This window comes from Helicoverpa zea, chromosome 28 (genome assembly GCF_022581195.2).
Source record: "Helicoverpa zea isolate HzStark_Cry1AcR chromosome 28, ilHelZeax1.1, whole genome shotgun sequence".
In the NCBI taxonomy this organism is placed as follows: Eukaryota; Metazoa; Arthropoda; class Insecta; order Lepidoptera; family Noctuidae; genus Helicoverpa; species Helicoverpa zea.
The window spans coordinates 5,205,699-5,225,571 of NC_061479.1; the positions used below are offsets into that span (position 1 = coordinate 5,205,699).

General features: G+C 36.5%; 1 protein-coding gene and 1 long non-coding RNA gene across 6 annotated transcripts in view; one reads left to right on the top strand and one right to left on the bottom strand.

Annotated features, from left to right (window-relative positions):
* The first annotated feature begins 390 nt into the window (after positions 1-390).
* LOC124643872 lies at positions 391-1,361 on the top strand. The gene is made up of 2 exons (XR_006985985.1): positions 391-591; positions 928-1,361. It is a non-coding gene; the product is annotated as an uncharacterized LOC124643872 (long non-coding RNA).
* A 324-nt stretch (positions 1,362-1,685) lies between these two features.
* The window catches only part of LOC124643816 (putative fatty acyl-CoA reductase CG5065), an 82,751-nt gene continuing 64,563 nt past the window's right edge, over positions 1,686-19,873 (bottom strand). For all 5 annotated transcript variants that reach the window (XM_047182917.1, XM_047182918.1, XM_047182920.1 and 2 more), the window contains exons 5-13: positions 19,025-19,150; positions 17,377-17,530; positions 15,519-15,620; positions 11,334-11,526; positions 10,648-10,754; positions 8,809-8,941; positions 8,166-8,294; positions 7,432-7,560; positions 1,686-7,003 (exon numbers count right to left, since the gene is read on the bottom strand). In XM_047182917.1, coding sequence (XP_047038873.1) covers positions 6,856-7,003; positions 7,432-7,560; positions 8,166-8,294; positions 8,809-8,941; positions 10,648-10,754; positions 11,334-11,526; positions 15,519-15,620; positions 17,377-17,530; positions 19,025-19,150 — 1,221 coding nt within the window. In that variant the 3' untranslated portion in view covers positions 1,686-6,855. The remainder of the gene's footprint in view (positions 7,004-7,431; positions 7,561-8,165; positions 8,295-8,808; positions 8,942-10,647; positions 10,755-11,333; positions 11,527-15,518; positions 15,621-17,376; positions 17,531-19,024; positions 19,151-19,873) is intronic.

Sequence of the window (19,873 nt, forward strand, 5' to 3'; positions counted from 1 at the left end):
CAGAAATACTCATATCAAAGTTGAGTAAATAAAAGCATCTCAAAATGTCACTCACGCTGATATAGCTGGTATACTGAGTGTATTTCTATCAAATGGTTCTTTAACTATGGCACTTTCAGAGTTTGAAGTGCAAGTTTCCTCAAGATTTTTTTCTTAAACTTTACTCAGTCATTAGCATCCAACGAAACACATAGAAATAACATATGATTCAGAAAAACTATATTGGTATTCGCCTGACCTGAAATCGAACCCTCATTCATACTTGAGAGGCTGGTGCTTTAAGCACTAGGCCACCACGACTTACTTCGAATAAAATTTTTCAAGTAACCCGAAACCCGAACCCGGTAACCCGAAAGAAATATTACAGAATTTTGGAATTAACCCTTATTTCGAATTTGTCCGTACTACCGGACAAGTACTTTAAAAAAATCCACCACCCCGTTTATTTCTATTTTTGCAACAAAAAAACAACTAAGCTATTGGGAGGTCGTTTAAATTTTAAAAGAAAAATAAATTATGCTTGTGACAACACAGAGTTTGACAATTGGCGAAAAAATGTCGGCGAAACCGCGCACTAAGAGAGTCTTTCAGGTAATTTATTAAAAAACATTATTTTTTGATAGATTTTTGCGTAGATTTTTATTTGTGTTTTGTGAATTTAGTGTTCTAATGTTCAAATAATACGATTCCATAGCTTTTGCCTACGTTATTCATAATAATTATCGAGTTTTTTACTTGTCCGCCACACCGGACCTCGTCGAAACACCTGTATTTATTGTGTCTTATAGCTTGTCCGTCACGGCGGACCTTGTCGAAATAAATATGGTATGACCAGCAGGAAACCAGCAACGGTTTGTTTCGATAATTTTTTTACATCACTTGAACTTGTTTACCTGTTGCGTGAAAATTATGGTATTTTTTCTGTAGGTACCATTAGAAGCAACCGCCTCAAAGGAGCCGAAGAAAAATTGAGTAGCGAAAAGGCACTAAAAAGAAACCAAGGGGATCGATCTTTCAGTCAAACCGTCTGTAACAAAAACAAGTTGTCGGTTGTGAGGTGGCATGAGAACAAAGCTGCTACTCTCATCAGTTCCTATACTGACGCTGAACCAGTTAGCAGGATTAAAAGATATTGCAAGAATGCCAAGAGGAAAGTCGATGTTGATTATCCCAATATTGTGAAAGAGTATAACAAGAATATGGGCGGTAAAAAAACTACGGTTTACTGCCTGAAATGTGATACACGCCTTTGTTTTGTGAAGGGCAAAAATCCTCGCAACTGTTTTTTGAGCTTTCATGTAAAATAACACAGGCCCTACAGTTTCCTTGTACTTTTATAAAAAATAAAGGCTTTTTTACTATCATATTCTTTTACTTTATATACTATGCAACTTCATTCACGTATTCGATTAAGTCCGCTAGGACGGACAAGTCCTTTTAACACTTTTTTTATTAAGTTTCGATAATGTCCGGTGTGGCGGACATCGCTTTTCTCCATAAGGGTGGGGGGTAGAATTTTTTTTTAGTTTTTTGGAGGTTCAGAAAAACCATGGAAACTATGTTATACAATAAAATTTTAATAAGTTCACTATCGCCTTCTCTGTCGAAATAAGGGTTAAGAAAGGTCATTCTGGAAGTAGGAGAGGAATTTAGGAATTTTGTGGGGGGTGTTCCCAATAAAAACATTATAAACTTTACATTCGTTTTTATTACGTTATGGAATAATAAATAAACCCCCCATGTATATACCGAACTATCACCGAGACACATTTCTTTGCCTACGGACTATCTCTGTCCTTGTCTAGCTGGGCATTCGTGCGAAAGCGGGTAAGACATACTCGTGTGTGTACACGTACGTGCATATTGTCTATGTATGCTTGAGCCCGGGAGCGCTTAGGAGTGGTAGAAAGAAGCGCTGATTCATACAAAGACAATATTCATGTATATTTACACACACAAGTTTAACTTAACCGCTTTCGTGACACATAATATCTGTTATCATTATTTTAATGTTCAGAATCGTTAAGAAAAATCATCAAAACAAATTCATGTTTTTTAAATACTGTTAATTTGATATTTCTTGTAATAAAATGCAATATTTGGAAAAAGCATGTATTAAATGCAATCTATGATGTGTTAGAAAATGAAAATGAAGTCAATAAATATTTAGAAAAAAGAAGCTGATTTCTGGACGTATCATTTTGAACATTGTAGAATACGTTTTCTTACGTTCCATTACACGCAATACCCAGCCAGGGAGAACAGTGACTTTCAAGCATTGAGCACATTATTCTTTCCTGCACTATAAATCCCACCGTGGTTTTACTGTATTACCATAGCCATAAACCGCTGGCGTCTAAGCAAAAAAAAAGTATTTAAAGCAATAGAACGCGGTTTTCGAACGGTAGCCGCCATCTTAACTGTCAAATTTTGGCGCGATCCTAAAAATCTTGTCAATTTTCCATCCATTCAATTTTTTTCAATGTAAATAAACAAGCAATTTTTTACTTTATTCTCTTTTTATTAATTGTTCGTAATAACTTTTTGTACTATTTGGTAGTTCAAGTTTACGTTAAAATCGGTAGATTTTCAACTATCTACTCAGCCATTTAAGTAGAAGCCACCACTTCCGAATTAACTAATTGCGGATTTCTATAACCTATCCATCTATTGTTTTGTTGATTATAGATTGAAATTTGACATAATTTATATGGAGCTTATGTAAAAATTCAATCTCTAAACCCAAAACTACGGATAGAGTACTACGGTTAAAGAAACCCACCGCAGGACGTTTTGTTAGCCACAAATCGTCACTTACGCTTAATCGCACAAATTGTGAAATACATTCCAATTTTAAACTCGGCCTCTATCGACCGCCATATTGAATTTTTCGTTCGAAAACCGCCAAACCTTACACCACTCCAAAACATGTCTACATTATAAAGATAGAGCGAAAAAATGAAAAAATATTCCTGCATGTATATATTTGGATTTAACTTTGGGTCAACTAAATTCTATATACACAATTAATAACTCAGCACGTACAATTTCACCGGTAGACTCCCAAACAATATCTTCTTATCTTAATTAAATACAAAAAACCTACTAAACAGAAAGTTCGCGAAAATAATAACAACATGACTGAAGTATTTCTTTTTCAAAATGTACATATAATATACTTACAGACAAAAACAAATATATACGTACGCACTAGTCTCACATTTATCGAAGTCACTGAATCTCGAAGTCAATTTTATCAATGACTTCGATAAATTCTAGTTTCCCATTCTCGAATTCACTTCCCTTTTAGGAATCTATAAGTTTTAAATTTACACTAAGAGAACTTAAATTAATTCGACACTGGAAGAAAATTGGAACGGTTGTCACAAAGTTGGGATTTCTCATAAAACTATATAATTTATCATTATAGCATATCCAATAGTTTCACATACAGACATTGCACTGTTGAATGAAAATAATGAACAGAGGAACATAAATAAAACAAAATAAATAAATATAGAACAATCTCGGAGTAATGAAGAAAGTTATGGATTAACAAGCCTTGTAGAAGTTAATAAATCAATTCAAATGAAAACCCTTATATCATTTCAGAAGGAATTTTATCGACAGAACTTTCAAACCCCAACTTTGCCAAACGAACACCTTTTACTTACAATCATTGTGATACAAGAAAAACAGTGAGAGCCAAAGTGTCCTGTTAGACTTATACAATAAGAAAAAATGCTAACACTTAAATAACATGTCGTATAAACTTAGGCAATACTTAACAGTTACCACTTATACCAAATATTATGGGATTATGTAACTCGCGTTTTTGGTAAGAATAACCAAGTTGTAAGTACGCATAGGGAATTGAGGCGGAAGGCCTACTACGGGTATCCTAGCATAGATATATAAAACTGAAATTTATTACTTTTTTTATATATAAAAAATCAATAAATACCTACGTTAATTATCACTAAGGAAGCGTCATTTTGGAACGAATTTTATTAATTTAATTTTTAAAAATGTTTTGCTTGCTTCAACTAAGCTTTTGAAGGACCCATGTCATGTAATAATTAAATATCTAGCTGACTGCTCTAAGACTAAACATGAAAATATTATCCATTTTAGAATGGAATTACTAAACACACCTAACTCACTTGAGGTATGTCTTTAGAAAATCAGTTTTCACTAACATTTAGTTTCGTTTTAACAACAATGGTAACCATTCACAGTTTTTTATTGCAATAGTATAAATGGAGCGACAAAATATTCCATACTATATAAATTAATTTCGACGAATGTTATAAAGTCATCGAGGTACGCAAAACTGATAAAAGCTATATAGGCTATAAGTACTGGAAGATGTGTGTAATTCGGAGTTTACCACTAATAACAATCGAAGTTCTATATTACGTATGTAATGTTGCCACTCATTTGGATGGTAATATCTTTAGTTTGCTATAAATCACAATGTTAAAGGTATTTGGAAGAAACCGGCACCTATGTCTAGAGATGAATGCAAAACCTATATTAACTCTGTCTATTTCTTAACTTTATAGGCCTCGGCCGTGACGAATTTGATATCTTGCATTTATTATTTCTATATTTCAAATTCCCACGTTACTTTTACTTTAATAATATCAAAATTTATGACATGGGAACTTCGTTATTTTCAAAAATTTGTTACGTATAAATAGACATGGTCTGATACACATATCTCAAAAAGCCATTAAAATAGCATGTGAATAAGGAAGATTATGAAATTGAGCTTTCATTACAGCCAAAATAAGGAATAGAAGGAGTCGCATTTTCGATCGAAAAGCTTCGAAGACGATCAATTTATATATTGATCCACAAATGCTGGACTCCTAGGCGGGGCATAGAAATTACAAAATGGAAAACTTTAAGAATAAAATAAACCCACTAGGATAGGTATCTATACAAACTCTTCACAATGGGTTTAGCTGGCGGTAGACCATAAAAAAACTCACAAAATTGTGAATTGCCGCTCTTTCATGCATTCCTACGCTTCATATTACATACCACGATTCGAAACACTACTCTCCTAGCCGCTATCAAATCGCACGATCCTTTATAATCAATTACTTTGTGACACCTTCTAATTCATCATCATTATCATATTTCTATAGAAATAGTAAGAAATTCTAATATATTTCTACTAAGACTTCGAGAAGCGTCTATAGCATGACCAAAAACCGAAGACAGTTCGAAGAATTCATTCATCTTGAATTCAATAGTAGACTTTTCTAGCCTGATAGACTTAGAGATTTTACACATTAATTCACTTATGTATCAGAGCGAAAATCTACTGATTGAACTAGTACAATTGATGTTAATAAGTCATTTATAGATCACCAACTCAATTTACACAATTTGGCATATAATATATAGAAGATCGAAGATGCAAAAGTTATATTACAAGTCGACAATAACTTAGAAGGTATCACAGATTTACACTTCATAAATATTTTCGCTAAGTCGTTTGTTTAACAATTTTTATTTTGGAATCTTTATTTTACATGGGTACCTATATATAATATATATTTCTGCGTTCAAGAACAACTCTATGCATTTAGCAAGTGTCCAAAGTGTTATATTAATTATATAATATATTCATTATGTACGAACAATTGTGATAAAAACAGCTCAACTAATCCTGAAGTCTAACATAAGAGTTGTTCTTCAAAACGAATGCATTTGACTAGTTCATAAAGTTCTATGTATTATTGAGCCATCAGAAATTCTAGTTGCAATCTTGAAAAAATATACGCGCGTTCGCTAAACGAAATGTTTTCCCTTAAATCTGCTAAAATATCTGAATGAATCATCAGCGGGTAAAAGAAAAGCTTTTTAACTAAAAAGTACATTGCATTTTACAGACATTTATAGCCTCGAAATTGTACAAACTTTGACAACAATGTCAGTTGTGTGCCGATCGAAACTTTTTACTTCTCGTCTTAAACTGTCCTTCTCAATTGATTCTTCGCATATAATAGTATCAATGTCAACAGTTATATAGAATCAAAGATTCAATAATCAACAATATTGGTAGACCAACTAATTCGTAAGCCGATCGATGAAATTTCAAATGTCATTTCATGGAAGCATGATATAAAATCAATCGAAGACTTCGATAAATTAAGACACAAAACTGACACTAAAAATATAAATGAGTTTAACATGAATATCAATACATTTCGCTATTGTTATTAAAAACTAGGCGATAACAGATTTGAATTCATTAGACATTGAGCTGTTAAAGGTACAAAATTATTGGAATTACTATTACTTAACGTTCCGTAACTAACAGCCTAGCGCCTGGGAAATATAAGATAAACACTGTGTTATGGAAAAACCTACGTTTCAAAACGAACAAACTATTTGAATAACCAATGCCTCTTATAGGAACAGATTGTATCAACAAGTTTTTACAAAGAGACAGCCGTTTCTTTTATTACAATAAGACCTACTTAACGTTTATACATCAAAGACAAAAGTTACAGGAGTTGTCATTGTCAACTATCAGTACTGGCCACAATCAAAGACAAGTCAGCAACACGATATACATTTTTAATTTCTACACAACACAGTGTAAATCCCGAAGCAAATTTAACAGCCCCGTAAAAGCTTATTTTCAAAGAGAAAAATATATCACCTAAATTATTTGCCCGTGTACTTAACAATATCTATTGGTGTCAATGTTGAAATGGCGGGAGACGCCATCTTGTAACAAATGTCAAATGCCAAAATTGGTTGTTTTTATCGTGGCGTGATTGGAAGCTTGATTTGAAGGGGCGTTAACGAGGGTAGTTTCAGTAGAAGACGACATCAGGCTATAGCTAAGAGTCGGGCTGCCCTTGTTAACAGTTCTAGGACGCGTCGCCAAACGTTGCGGAGAGCGTTCGAGCGTGAAAACAGAAATCTCCATAGGAAGAACACGGTCGCCACTTGGGTTAGGATGTGGACTATGTGTAATCTGGAAATAAAAAGCATATTTTTAATAAAATTCTATGTTTTAGACACACTGCACTAATCACAGTTGATTGCACTAATCTAAACCTATATTATAAAACTGAAAAGTATTTTTTTTATAGCTTCCGCAAGTGGTTCTAACCGCGCCTCGTAAAGATTACTAGGCGCAATCTAATGAAAGTAGCCTATAGCATTCTTCGATAAATAGAGTATCTAACACTGAAAGAAAATTGTTAATCGGTTCAGTAGCTTCTGATATGAGCTTGTTCAAGTAAACTAACTCGTCAAGATTGGAAACCCCAGAGATTTTAATCTGACATAATTTATATGAAGCTAATGGTGGCTAAATTCAATCTCCAATCAGAAAGCAAAGGATAGATAGATTTTATAGAAATCCGGCATAAAACAGAAGACCAGTATATATATAACTACCTTCGCAGCACAGCCCTGGACTTGGGCAGCGTGTCGGGGCTCTCCTTGAAGAGGAACCTCCGGATGCCGAGCACGTACGACTCGATGTACGCGTCCCAGTCGATGTTCCGAACGTTGAAATCGAAGGTCCTGAACATAAGAATAAAGTGTCAAATCGTAGTAATCACCATCAAATCTATGAAAAAAAATGTTACAAACAGTTTCGAAATCGGAACCAAACTAAGCATGTCTGTCTGTTTTTTGGGCAAACATGCCTTGGGTTCACGAGCTACATCGGCTCAATTTTTATCATCTCCATCAGGCTACATCATCTGCCTGGACTCTTCCCAACTATGTCTATATCTAGCTTATACAGACAGAGGACCAGTGTGCCACATACAGCGACTGCCTTTCTGATCTCCTTAACTCCGTTACGTGGACAAACCGAAACCCCTTGGCAATGCTGGTGATCAAGATTTTCTGGCCTTTGTCTACACACAACCACTACTAGAGATGTTCAAATGACAGTCAGAACACACTAATAAAAGGGTTGAACACGCCAAGTGTTGTTTAATCTTATGATATATCAACTGACCCACAGAAGTAAGTAAATATCCCCTAAAACTCAAGCTAACCCCAAGCTTTGACATAGAAGTATTGTCCAGTTTCTATCTCTAGTAAAACACAGAAAGATAGAATATTGGGAACGACCTTAAACTATCTCTAAAAAATCTGCCATATCTTGCAATCCTTACCTGCGGTCATCAGGCGAGAGTGACGCGCAGAGAGCCTGCACGTTGTCATCGGCGAAGGCCCACTGGCGCGTGGTGAAGTACTCCAGGCACGCGGCCGCCTTCTCCAGCTTGTTCTGAACACGAACCATCCTGGAACAGAGGGTGGAATTGTAGGAGATGTACAAAAATACCCCAGTCCTCCTAAACTTAGGTGTTGAAGTCTTCAGGGACGGCAATCCGACACGACCGGAGGGATATCAGGTCGAACGACCGATATTTACGTTCCCTCTGTTGTACATGCACATAGTGTGTGAAACTTTCTTAAAAACTAGAGACCTCATGGACCCCATCACAGCTCTGTGACCACTAGACCAATGTGCAGTCGGGTCGGGAGGCTAATGGACTATACTACTTAGGTGCCTTCAAGCAAATAGTTGGCATATATAAACTAAATGACCATTTTCAAAAATAAGTATATCACTCTATAGGACTCTGTTTATGCGGATGTGGGAAGTAGTTCCATCGAGGTAATAGAGAGTGCACCTGTGTCTGCTTAAACGCTTGTGTGAAGTATGTCATGCGCAGCCGACAGATCTGTTTGTACAAGAACAGCCGCCACGGCCGACAATCAACCAGGTAACTATTATTATTACTGTGTACATACATGGGTTTCTTCCCAGTAGCAGTGGACACGAGGTCCATGAGGGCGGCTGGTGCGCGGTGCTGCAGCAGCGAGAGAGTGCCGTGCTTCAGCCGGTTGCTGGTGATGTCGCCGCCAGGGTACCATAGCACCTCGTCTGTAATGGAAAAGAACAAATTAAGATCCTATTAATTAATTAATTATTAATCAATTACCTGTCCAGCCGTTTCCCAACTATGTTGGAGTCGTGTAAGAGTATTTATGTAAGGATTTATCAACTAGTTGTTTCGCAAAGTTGAAGTCGATTTCCAGTCTAATCGTATGCTGCTGAATAGCAAAGTATTATATGGAACGAATTCCTATCACCCCAGACAACCGGGTAGCACTGTAAGACTACCTAGAGGTATAATGACTGCTGAAGATTTTTATTTATTTTAGACATAATTTTAAAAGCCGGATCGTCATTGTTTTAATGCCAAAGTAGATAATCCGTTTGGAGTAAATGGCAAGGAGATATAAAATGCTGGAGGTATATTATGGCCCACAAAGTTGTCTATGCTTCACTGGTTAAACAGCAGACAGCAGAAATAGAATAGTACTTTTTATATTTTGTTGTTTTACACATAAATAGATCATCATCTTGGTGTACCACAAGGCAGCGTACTAGGCCCACTCTTATTTATCATTTATATAAATGATTTGCCTAAATGTACTATCCACCCAATGTCTCTATTTGCAGACGATAGTACTGTATCTGTACAATGTCGGACAAAGGTACTCTATCAAGACGAGATAAACAATTGCTTGGACTCAATAATTAACTGGCTTGATAACAACAATCTTAAAATAAATTTATCTAAAACACAAGTCATGCACTTCAGCCAAAGAGCTCAGCCTCATAACCTTGATGTAAATTACGACAATAATCCTATACACGAGGTAGAATCAGCGGAATTCTTAGGACTAACCATCGATAGCCAACTGAATTGGAAGGCGCATATATCAAAATTATGCAAGAAAATTAGCAGTTCTGCATATGCTCTGTCCAGATTGGCTCCAATAGTAAACATCGATGCTACACTCATGGCCTACCACGGCCTTGTCGCCTCTGTCTTACGTTATGGGATAATCTTTTGGGGAAACTCAACAGATAATGAGAAGGTTTTTAAGGCCCAAAAGCGTTGTATACGAGCCATGTTTCGCTTAGATTCCACTGACTCTTGTAAACCGTTCTTTGCATATTAGAGATAGCACTGTTCGTCCATAAAAACTCTCATCTATTTGAACAATTATCTGATGTGGTAAAAAGGAACAGGCGCAAACTTAATAGTAATAGACTGTGTCTACATAGGGCAAACACAACTCTGGCAGGAAAAAGCGTATTATGTATGGCGCCAAAAATATATAATAAAATCCCTAACGATATAAAAAATTGTAATATCAAAGTATTTAAAAATAAATTGAAAATGATTCTGGCCAATAAGTGTTATTATAGTATTGATCAATTCTTGAATGAAGATGAATTTAATATTTAATTGTCTTTAATCTATAATATATAAAATAATGTTTCGTTGCTCTGCTTTAATTGATTTTTAAAGCAATTAAAGCATAATTGATTTTAATGTCTAATTAATTTGAGAGTTATTATTATTATTATTTTTTTAAATTATTTAATACTAATATGATTATAATGTATAATGTTTAAATTCATAATTTGATATGATTATTGCGCGCCGTATGCCACGGCAAGACATGCTGTACACAATATTTTACTGAACATCTTGTCTCCTACCATGTTTTATGCAAATAAAGGATTTGATTTGATTTGATTTGATTTGATCTATCATAAAGCAAATAACTCACTAAACGGATGTTTCCGCATATATTTGAAGCTGGTCTTGACGAACCGCTGCCACGTGATAGGGTTCTGCTGGCCGGTGCAACAGTTGTACACCACTACGCCTTCTCCTCTGAAATGGAAACAAAACATGCATTCAGTATTATAAGAATAATATGGTAAAAATCTGAAGGGACTTTAGATCAACATCATATGCTTAGCCTTTTCTCAACTGATGATGATGATGCAGGTGAGAATCATTGTGCCATAAGAAGCGACTGTCTATCTGACCTCCTCAACTCAGATTAGCTCTGCCCAGCTACATAGCTTCGATGATGACGAACACAATGACTTGTGATAGACGGAAAATCACTTTCATTAATTAGAACATTTATATAAAAAGTAAAATCGAATACGTTTCTGCCTGAGAAATGCTTATGCACTTTGGCAAAACTGATGATCAGTTAAAAGCTAAACGAATGTTATTGATGTTACACATGATAGGTACATATATGATCACGAAATCTGCTTCTTGCATCTAGATTAAGGATTGTATAATTAAAACCCACTTTTCTGCTGTCGTCTTTCTGTTAACGTATTTCTTATACAGAGGCACCGAAGAAGAAACTACAGTCAGTTTCAAGCATTGTCTTCCATTGTAAAATCTTTCTGAAGTTGCAAAGATTATTTTAAAGCACGTTGCACCACTCACCGTCTCAAATGCGTCCTCCACGCACAAACAATCATTAGATTGATGACCGTATCGACTGGCACCAGATCAGCCACCTTCGTGCCTGTGCCCAGCATGGTACGGAAGATACCCTTGCCAACTGCCGCTATGATCCCGTTCGGGCCGTTCCAGTTGTCCACCCAACCTTTTACCGGCTCTCGGAGCGATGAGAGTACTGGAATTAAAGGAAATAACACATTTAGGTACACAATTACTCATGTACAACTTAAAAGAATAAAGCTAAAGAGTTCCCTTGTTTGGACGCGAAAATCTAAATAACTTCTAAACCATCTGCCTACACTTTTACCAACTATGTTGAGGTCGGATTCCAGTTTAACGGGATTCGGCTGAGTTCCACAGTGCCACATGGCGCGACTGCCAAGGAACTTCTAAACTGATTTGATAGTTTTTCAGTGTTACGTAGTCTATTTGCAAAGGATGGTTATGGGATACTTTTTATCTAAACCTAGCTATGCTGAATTTAAAGACAGAGATTGAAAAAAGCACATAGGAAGTAAGTAGTTCTTTCGCGGGTAGAACCGAAGGGATAAGCTAGTCTAGTTACATCGATTTTTAACCGACTTCCCAAAAAGGAGGAGGTTCTCAATTCGTCGGGATCTTTTTTTATTTTTTATGTATGTTCACCGATTACTCGAAGACGCCTGGACCGATTTACAATTTTTTTTTGTTTGATAGGGTATACCTTCCAAGTGGTCCCATAATCACCAGGTCAGGATCTGATGATGGAAACCCTGAGAGATCGAGGGCAACTTTCGAAAATCATAGGCGTGCATAGGTTAAAAACTTGACAATGAGATGTACGTCTGATAACACTATGCAACAGTGAAGGTTTGGAGCTGACCTGATGATGGAGACGAGAGAAGGTCGAGGGAACTCGACAACTGTATATGTAAACTACCTCGTGTTTGGGCTTATATTATTTGTATTGACGAGACCTTTGCAACTGTGAAGGTTTGGAGCTGATCTGATGATGGAGACCTGAGAAGGTCGAGGGAACTCGACAACTGAACATGTAAACTACGTCATGTTTGGACTTATATTATTCGTATTGATGAGAACTTTCCACAAATGCGGATAGTGACAACTATGCTCACTGAAAAGCCAAAAATAAAAAACTTTGTGTCTAATTGATGTTCCTGAGTTTATACGCCACCGACTTCTAGGCCGATGCACCTAAGAATAGTTTTTTTTTTGCTTTTCAGTTTTTTTGGGAGTCGGTTTTATGACTATAAATACTATGATTCACATATTTGTCAAGTGTAGGAGTCACTACTATCTATTTTTAACATATAGAGGTAGATAGAATGTTACCGGATTTTACCCTGCAGTCCAAATACCGCACGTGACCATATTATCAGCTGATAATATTATACATATTAATAATATGTTACAGATCGGCATATTTTAGCGTAAAATTACGTGAAATATTATCACTATGCCAGCTCATACCATGGCATGGCTATATCTATTAATCATTGATAAGAATTTACCTATATCCACAATATTTGTCAACTTCTCTATAATTTATTAACATTAAAAAATTAATTTCTTTATTAAAAATCTTATAAACGAGAAAGTTTGTAAGTATGTCTAGATTGATGTATGGATGTTTCTTATACTTCCACACAAAAGCTACTGAGGGGATTTGGGTGAAACTTGGCAGTAATATATTGTACTGTATTATAATAAAATTGTTAAACTTTGCAGCTGCTACTTTTCGGGCCTAGGGATACCCCAAGGCATTATTTTAGGTCCTTCTACAAAACATATTTAAAACACTTTACTATGGATGCGGAAATAGATCCCTGAAGTTTGATGAATATTCTATCTATATCTTTTTCCTTATCAATTCAATTCATGACGTCAGACATGATTCATGTTTCAAGTTTCGCGATAAATTACTAATTTAATAGTTACATAGTATTTACTTTTAAATATCATCTTAAATCACTAACGCTTTGACAAGAAATAAAACCTGACTCACGTGATCACGTCTTTCTTCTTTGGAACCTGCCCATTTTTTTAAAAACCAAAAATCATCGAAAAATGCGTCTAGGAACCCCTAGAGCTATTATTTAGTTAGACCCAAGCATAGGTACATTGTCATTAAAAAGTAAATTAACTCAATTTGCAATTCACCGGACATGATAAATAGTAAATTAGAATTTCATGTTAATGTTTTTGATAGCTAATACATTATTAATAAGTTATTTTGATAATAATACTAGTAGGTTATTTGTAAATGTAATGGTGCTAGGTTAAAATTGTACCTATAATAGCATGGTTGTATAATGTTTTTGCTATTGAAAAACATGAGTAATCTATGAAGGAAATAAAATGTTGTTCGTAACACTACATAACTTAAGAATGGCTGAACCGTTTCCGCTGAAAATTTGTGGGGATGTAGCTTAGGCCCGGTGAAAGGATATAGAGAGTTTTTTATCCTAGATCCTTGAGCCATCATGGTTTTAGTTGCGTGGTTATAGATAAACATATATTTTTTCGAATCGATGTACTAGGTCCAGATATTTAATTATTGAATATACTAAATGAATGTCTTTATGATTTTATTGCACACTAAGTACGCCTTTATAAGCCTTTATCAGATATTTAGTACATTGCACTAGATTAGATATTTGCACTAAAAAGTCCTTAATTACAATGCTCTGTCATGCTGAGACTATAGTTTTAAATTATGCCTAACTCTATATCAAAATTCTATCCTATCAAAATCTATTCATCATCGGCACGAATCTAGAGCGCTGACCTTCACCTGCGCGGAAGTGATTTATTAGCAAAGAACCAATCCTGAGTGACGGCTATGACGCGATGCGCTGCGTGCCAATCACCACTTTAGCCCGCCCCCGCGCCTCACTTCATACCACAAAAGGGACCCAATAAATTACTTTTGCGTAGGTGAAGGTCAGCGGTCAAGATTCGTGCCGATGATTACCTATATAATTGAAATCCCTAAAAACTTTACAAGTGTCTTTGAAATCACATTTATTCACCAGGTACTTAGCATAAATAGTTTACTATCCAAACTGTATATCACATCATTGCTGGGGAGTTTGTTGCGCCACTTCTTCTTCCCAGCAAAAACACATAGGAAGTGGTGGAGGGTGGGCGTTTTGGGGACTGTCTTTTGTTTTTGACGTTCGAAAAGTGCTGATTTATCAACCTTATTTGAATAAACGTTTTTGAAATTATTGCAGCCAGTAAATGTAATTTACCTACATATATCAAAAATTTATCTATATTTCAAGGTCTTTGCTAATCAATGTAGGCGAAATATTTGTACCGGTGCGGTGATTCAATACTCTTTATTGGTAGGTAAATGATAATATGTAACCACTTTTAGTGAAATTTTAATACGAGCATATTCATAATAATATCGAATTATCATAAAAGTCGGGTTTTCATGCATTTTTATTTTCAAATATTTCATCATCTGCCTAGCCTTATCCCAACTATGTTGTGGTCGGCTTCCAGTCTAACCGGTGCAGCTGAGTACCAGTGTTTTACAAGGAGCGACTGCCTATCTGACCTCCTCAACCCTGTTTACTATAAATTTACACGTTCAGTTTTCAAAACAAATTGTTTACGTTAAACTGCTGTTATTCCGTTGTCGTTGAACTTTTGTTTTTGTCGGTTTTTCCAAAATGCATTGACAAACGATATACTTATTTACATTTATAATTTCACCGTTTTCTAAGTCTATTTCATTCATTCTTTTTCTCTTTAATCTAGAATAATATTATTAGTATTTCTGATTAGTAATCTAGAATTATAATATTTATAGTACTGTTACAGCCTTTTTATCGTCCTACTGCTGGGCTGCGGCCTCCTCTCTCTCACACGGAGAAGGATTGAGCATTAATCACCACGCTTGCTCAATGCGGGTTCGGGATTTCAGACTTTATAGTCCACGTTTCCTGAAGATGTTTTCCTTCACCTTTTTTTATCAGCCATTGATGTCCAAGTTATACTTAGAAAGTACATACAAACTTGGAAAAATTGCATTGGTACTTGCCTGACCTGGAATCGAACCCGCGCCCTCATACTCGAGAGGTTGGTTCTTTACCCACTAGGCCACCACGACTTATTAGATATTTAATAGTATTCAAATAGAATTAAAATACTTACCGATAGAAGGCCGTACGATCGAGACGGGCAGGTTACCACTCTCCTTTATAAGCATATCTTCTGCGAGAGCCTTTGTGAATGTGTATGTATTAGGTCTGTCACCTGGAAACCAAAAGGTCAATATATTAGAAAAAAAAAACATAAAAAAATACAGGCACATAATAATGGAGCTAGGAAAAAATTAACTAATTCAATGACGCACATAGGAAAACAAAAAATTAAACTAATATATTACATAATAATTTAAATATATAAGGCGATCGAATACCTACTATGGATTAAAAATAAAGTATTTTTGCGTCATATATGCGCGAAAAGGTCAGACGAAAATCCTGACTATCTGACACAGTTTGTCACACTTTCTGGTTTCTGCCTACCCGTTACAACGGCTAAAGATATTCAAATGACAGTAATTTCATATTGAATTGTCAAAGCATTACAAATTCATGTAACTTACTTTTAATTTATTATTGTCAAGATAATAGGTTTAACAAGGGCAATCACTAAATACGTTTTAGTTAACATAAATAATTAATTTGTTTGAATAAGAATAAAATATTTAGCTCACTAATACGAGACATTCGAAATCGTGTAAGTTACATTTTTTATAAATCAAGAACGGCTGAACTGATCTGGCAGATTACTGGTGGAGAGGTAGCTCTGGGGAAGGACTGAAGACAGTTTTTGCCCCCAACCCGGGTACGGAATGTAGTACCTTTGGTCCGCGACTCTTTAAAAATCATAATTTAAGCCTGGACTAAATTTTGGAGAAGTTTTCAAACAACCAATAGGATTTCTTCTCTCAGGGATACTACCACAGATTACTATAATAGTTACTACGTAACTCAGAGAACGATGACGAGATGTTTGAATAATGAAATTCTATTGGTTGTTTAAAAACTTCTCCACTAAGCTTTGATAGGGTCTGTACCCAATAATATAGAGAGACATCATCAAATGGTCCAGAAAAATCGGAAACAATTGAAAAATAAACAAACAAAACTGACCCCTAACCTTGAGTAATTAAAAATGCGCAAGAATTAAGTACCTAAATTAATTTACCGTTGTTACATAAACTGGTAAGAATTTGGATTTCTCAATAACTTACGTTGGGTAAGTTAGCGCATTGTTTACTTAGTAACTGAGGAAGTGGTTATCAATGCACTTACACAAGAAATATAATTTTGATACTTTAGAAACGGCTGAATCGATTTTAGAAAATTCTAGAAGCTATCACTGTAAGATCAACTTTCAACCGTTTATAGTACCACAGACAGACACACAAAGCCATCAAATATATGTGAAGTCCATTTCACGAAAGAAGTCCCGCAGACGCAGCGCTAGTGTCTATGCGATAGCACAGTAAATACGTACAAAAATATATAATTCCACAATTTTCCGCGGGACTTCTTACGTGAAATAGACTACGTACGACATTTTTTAATTTTTTGACAAAATGTATTTGACATTCTGTAACGTTGACCATCTTCAAAACCCTCCCGATTCATCCTCCTCCTCCGAGCCTTTTTCCCAACTATGTTGGGGTTGGCTTCCAGTCTAACCGGATGCAGCTGAGTACCAGTGCTTTACAAGGAGCGACTGCCCTATCTGACCCCCTCAACCCAGTTACCCGGGCAACCCAATACCCTTGGTTGGAATGTTGTCAGACTTACTGGCTTCTGACTACCCGTAACGACTGCCAAGGATGTTCAATGACAGCCCTCCCGACCCCTCCCGATTACCGTCTAACTGAAATCCATCCATCCATTCGGGGGTCTCACAACACCCCTCTCTTTTACGATCAAACCCATAACACCCTCTTACACAGGTGGTTTAAAAGACCAAAAGACCAACTAACCAACAAGATCCGGTGTGATTCTATCGACCAGTTCATCAGGCAGGGTCTGGACAAGCGTCACAACGTGTTCTGGATGAGCGGGCGGCGCGTACACCGTCTCTTCGACGCGTTCACGCTCACAGTTGCAATACGCCGTCGATACGTGAACTAACGCCTGGAAATTATGAAAGGATATATCAGGTTGAAGAAGGGCCTTCAGTAGTCAGAAGAAGAAGGAAGGAAAGATGATCGGAGATGTCGTAATGCAGATCAGGCGCCTTCTTCTACGTCAAGTGCGTATGATAGGCATGACCAAAATGGTCAGTCGCCTTCTTGTAGGACAAATTGGAACGGTGGGCATGACCAAAATGCTCAGTCATGAGTGAACCAACAACGGGTAGGTTCGTTGAGACATCGGTCAACGACTTTTTGTTTTACAAAAATAGGCAGGTTCTAAAGAAGGCGTATGAGGGCGAAGCCAGTAAGGTTCCTCGTCCCCCAAACAGCCAGCATTTTGGTGACTCTATTATATTTTACGTTATGAAATCTCCTCTCATCACTTTATTCTCCATGGGTCAGCGGAATCTGACAAAGGACCGAGTACAACCACCACAAACCGGTCTTTTAGTGATCAATTCCTTCTAAGACACTTATGTTTGACAGTGGATGTCCTGTGGCTGAAATGATGATGATGATGTCAGGTCGAAGCTGGTTGAAAGACAATACTGGTTGGTGCTGACTTGGCCTACTTCTGTCTGAGAAGATATTCAGCTGATGACATGATGTTGTTAGTAAGGAATCTGAAATGTTAGACTCAAACTGTCAGATTTGGTTTGTTATTAGTTTTGGAAAAGGTGTAATGAAGGGTAAATTAATAGGTAGTTTGCTAACTTTACCTACTGAGTTTTCAGACGTAGGTAAACACAGGTTTCGTCACTCGAAATAAATAATGTTTTTAGAATTAATTGCCCGTTACTATTCTAGTTTACTGGAATTAACATGTTTTTGACCCAAAGGTGAAACAATTATAAATTCTTCTAGAATGAAATTCATTGACCACAAAGTCTATGAAGAATGTTCTAACATGTGAGAATTTGGAGGATCCTTTTGAGGATCCTAAAGGAAATTTTAAAGTGAATAAATTATTTGAATTGTCTAGATTTAACTAGGTCTAGATTCCAGCTGGGAACATAAATACAAAACTGAACAATGATAAAATATATGAAACTATTCTAAGTGATATGGAGGCATCGTATCATATCATATATTGCTTTCCTTATTCTAGGTTCCACATTAGATGGAAAATATAAAATGATAGTCACAATTATGGACCCTGATAGGCACTTTTTATATTGGACACTTATGAACGAAAACAGTAGAGGAAGTCTGTATTTAAAGTCGTGGTGATTAACGCTCATACCTACTCTGTATAAGAATCCTGTGCCTTGCAGTGGGACAATGAAAAGGATGATTGAGCTGCGTTATCATCACACCGTTAATCTTGAACGGGAAATATTCATGGAAATAAACACGGCTTCAGAATCTTTTGACTCTGGGCTCAGTTCTGCTATAATTAACGCTCATTCCTTCTCTGTATGAGAAGAGGCTCGTGCCGAGTGGCACAGAAACTGCTGATGATGAAGGAATAAAGAGGGGGGGATATCCTCACCTCCAAGCTAAGCATACGATGGCACAGCTGCACCAACTGTTGAGTCCCCAGCATGTTGATGGTGACGGATAGCTTCAGTTTCTCGTCGAACTTCACCGTCGCGGCCGAGTGGAATACCACCGATACCTGGTGGAGAATTATGGAGAATATTATTAGTAGTTTTAGAAAAGCGTATTGTACGTGGGTATAAATGCAAAAATATTGATATAATCATCGGCACGAATCTTGAGCGCTGACCTTCACCTGCGCAGAAGTAATACTTTGTGGTATGAAGTGAGGCGGGGGCGGGGTAAAGCGGTGATTGGCCCGCAGCGCATCGCGTCATAGCCGTCACTCGGGATTGGTTTTTTGCTAATAAATCACTTCTGCGCAGATGAAGGTCAGCGCTCAAGATTCATGCCGATAACTATATCGGGTGTGTCGTTCATAATCACATTAAATGAAATGCGTTAATATACTGGTTATTATATGTCGATTCATATAATAATGTCGATTAGCGCAAAGGAAAAAGAAAAATACGTAAAAATAAAAAAAATGCATTTTTCAAACAAAGTAAATAGAATAAAAATGTGCGAAAATTAGAACACCATATAAAAGTCAGTCATTACAAACAATTGAAACTCTCCCTTGAAAACTGACAGCTGTCAACTGATCAAAACATTCGATACTCCTAACTTTATGGGATTGTTCACACCAAACGTATTGTCCGCCGCTGACTGTGAGTATACTCACAGTCGGCCTCAGTGTGAACGTCGACTCAATCTGCAGTACGCGTACTCACCAAGCCGACAATAGGCTATAGCGTACGATGCGCTACATGTGTGAACAAAAGAATACGCTCGCGTAGGT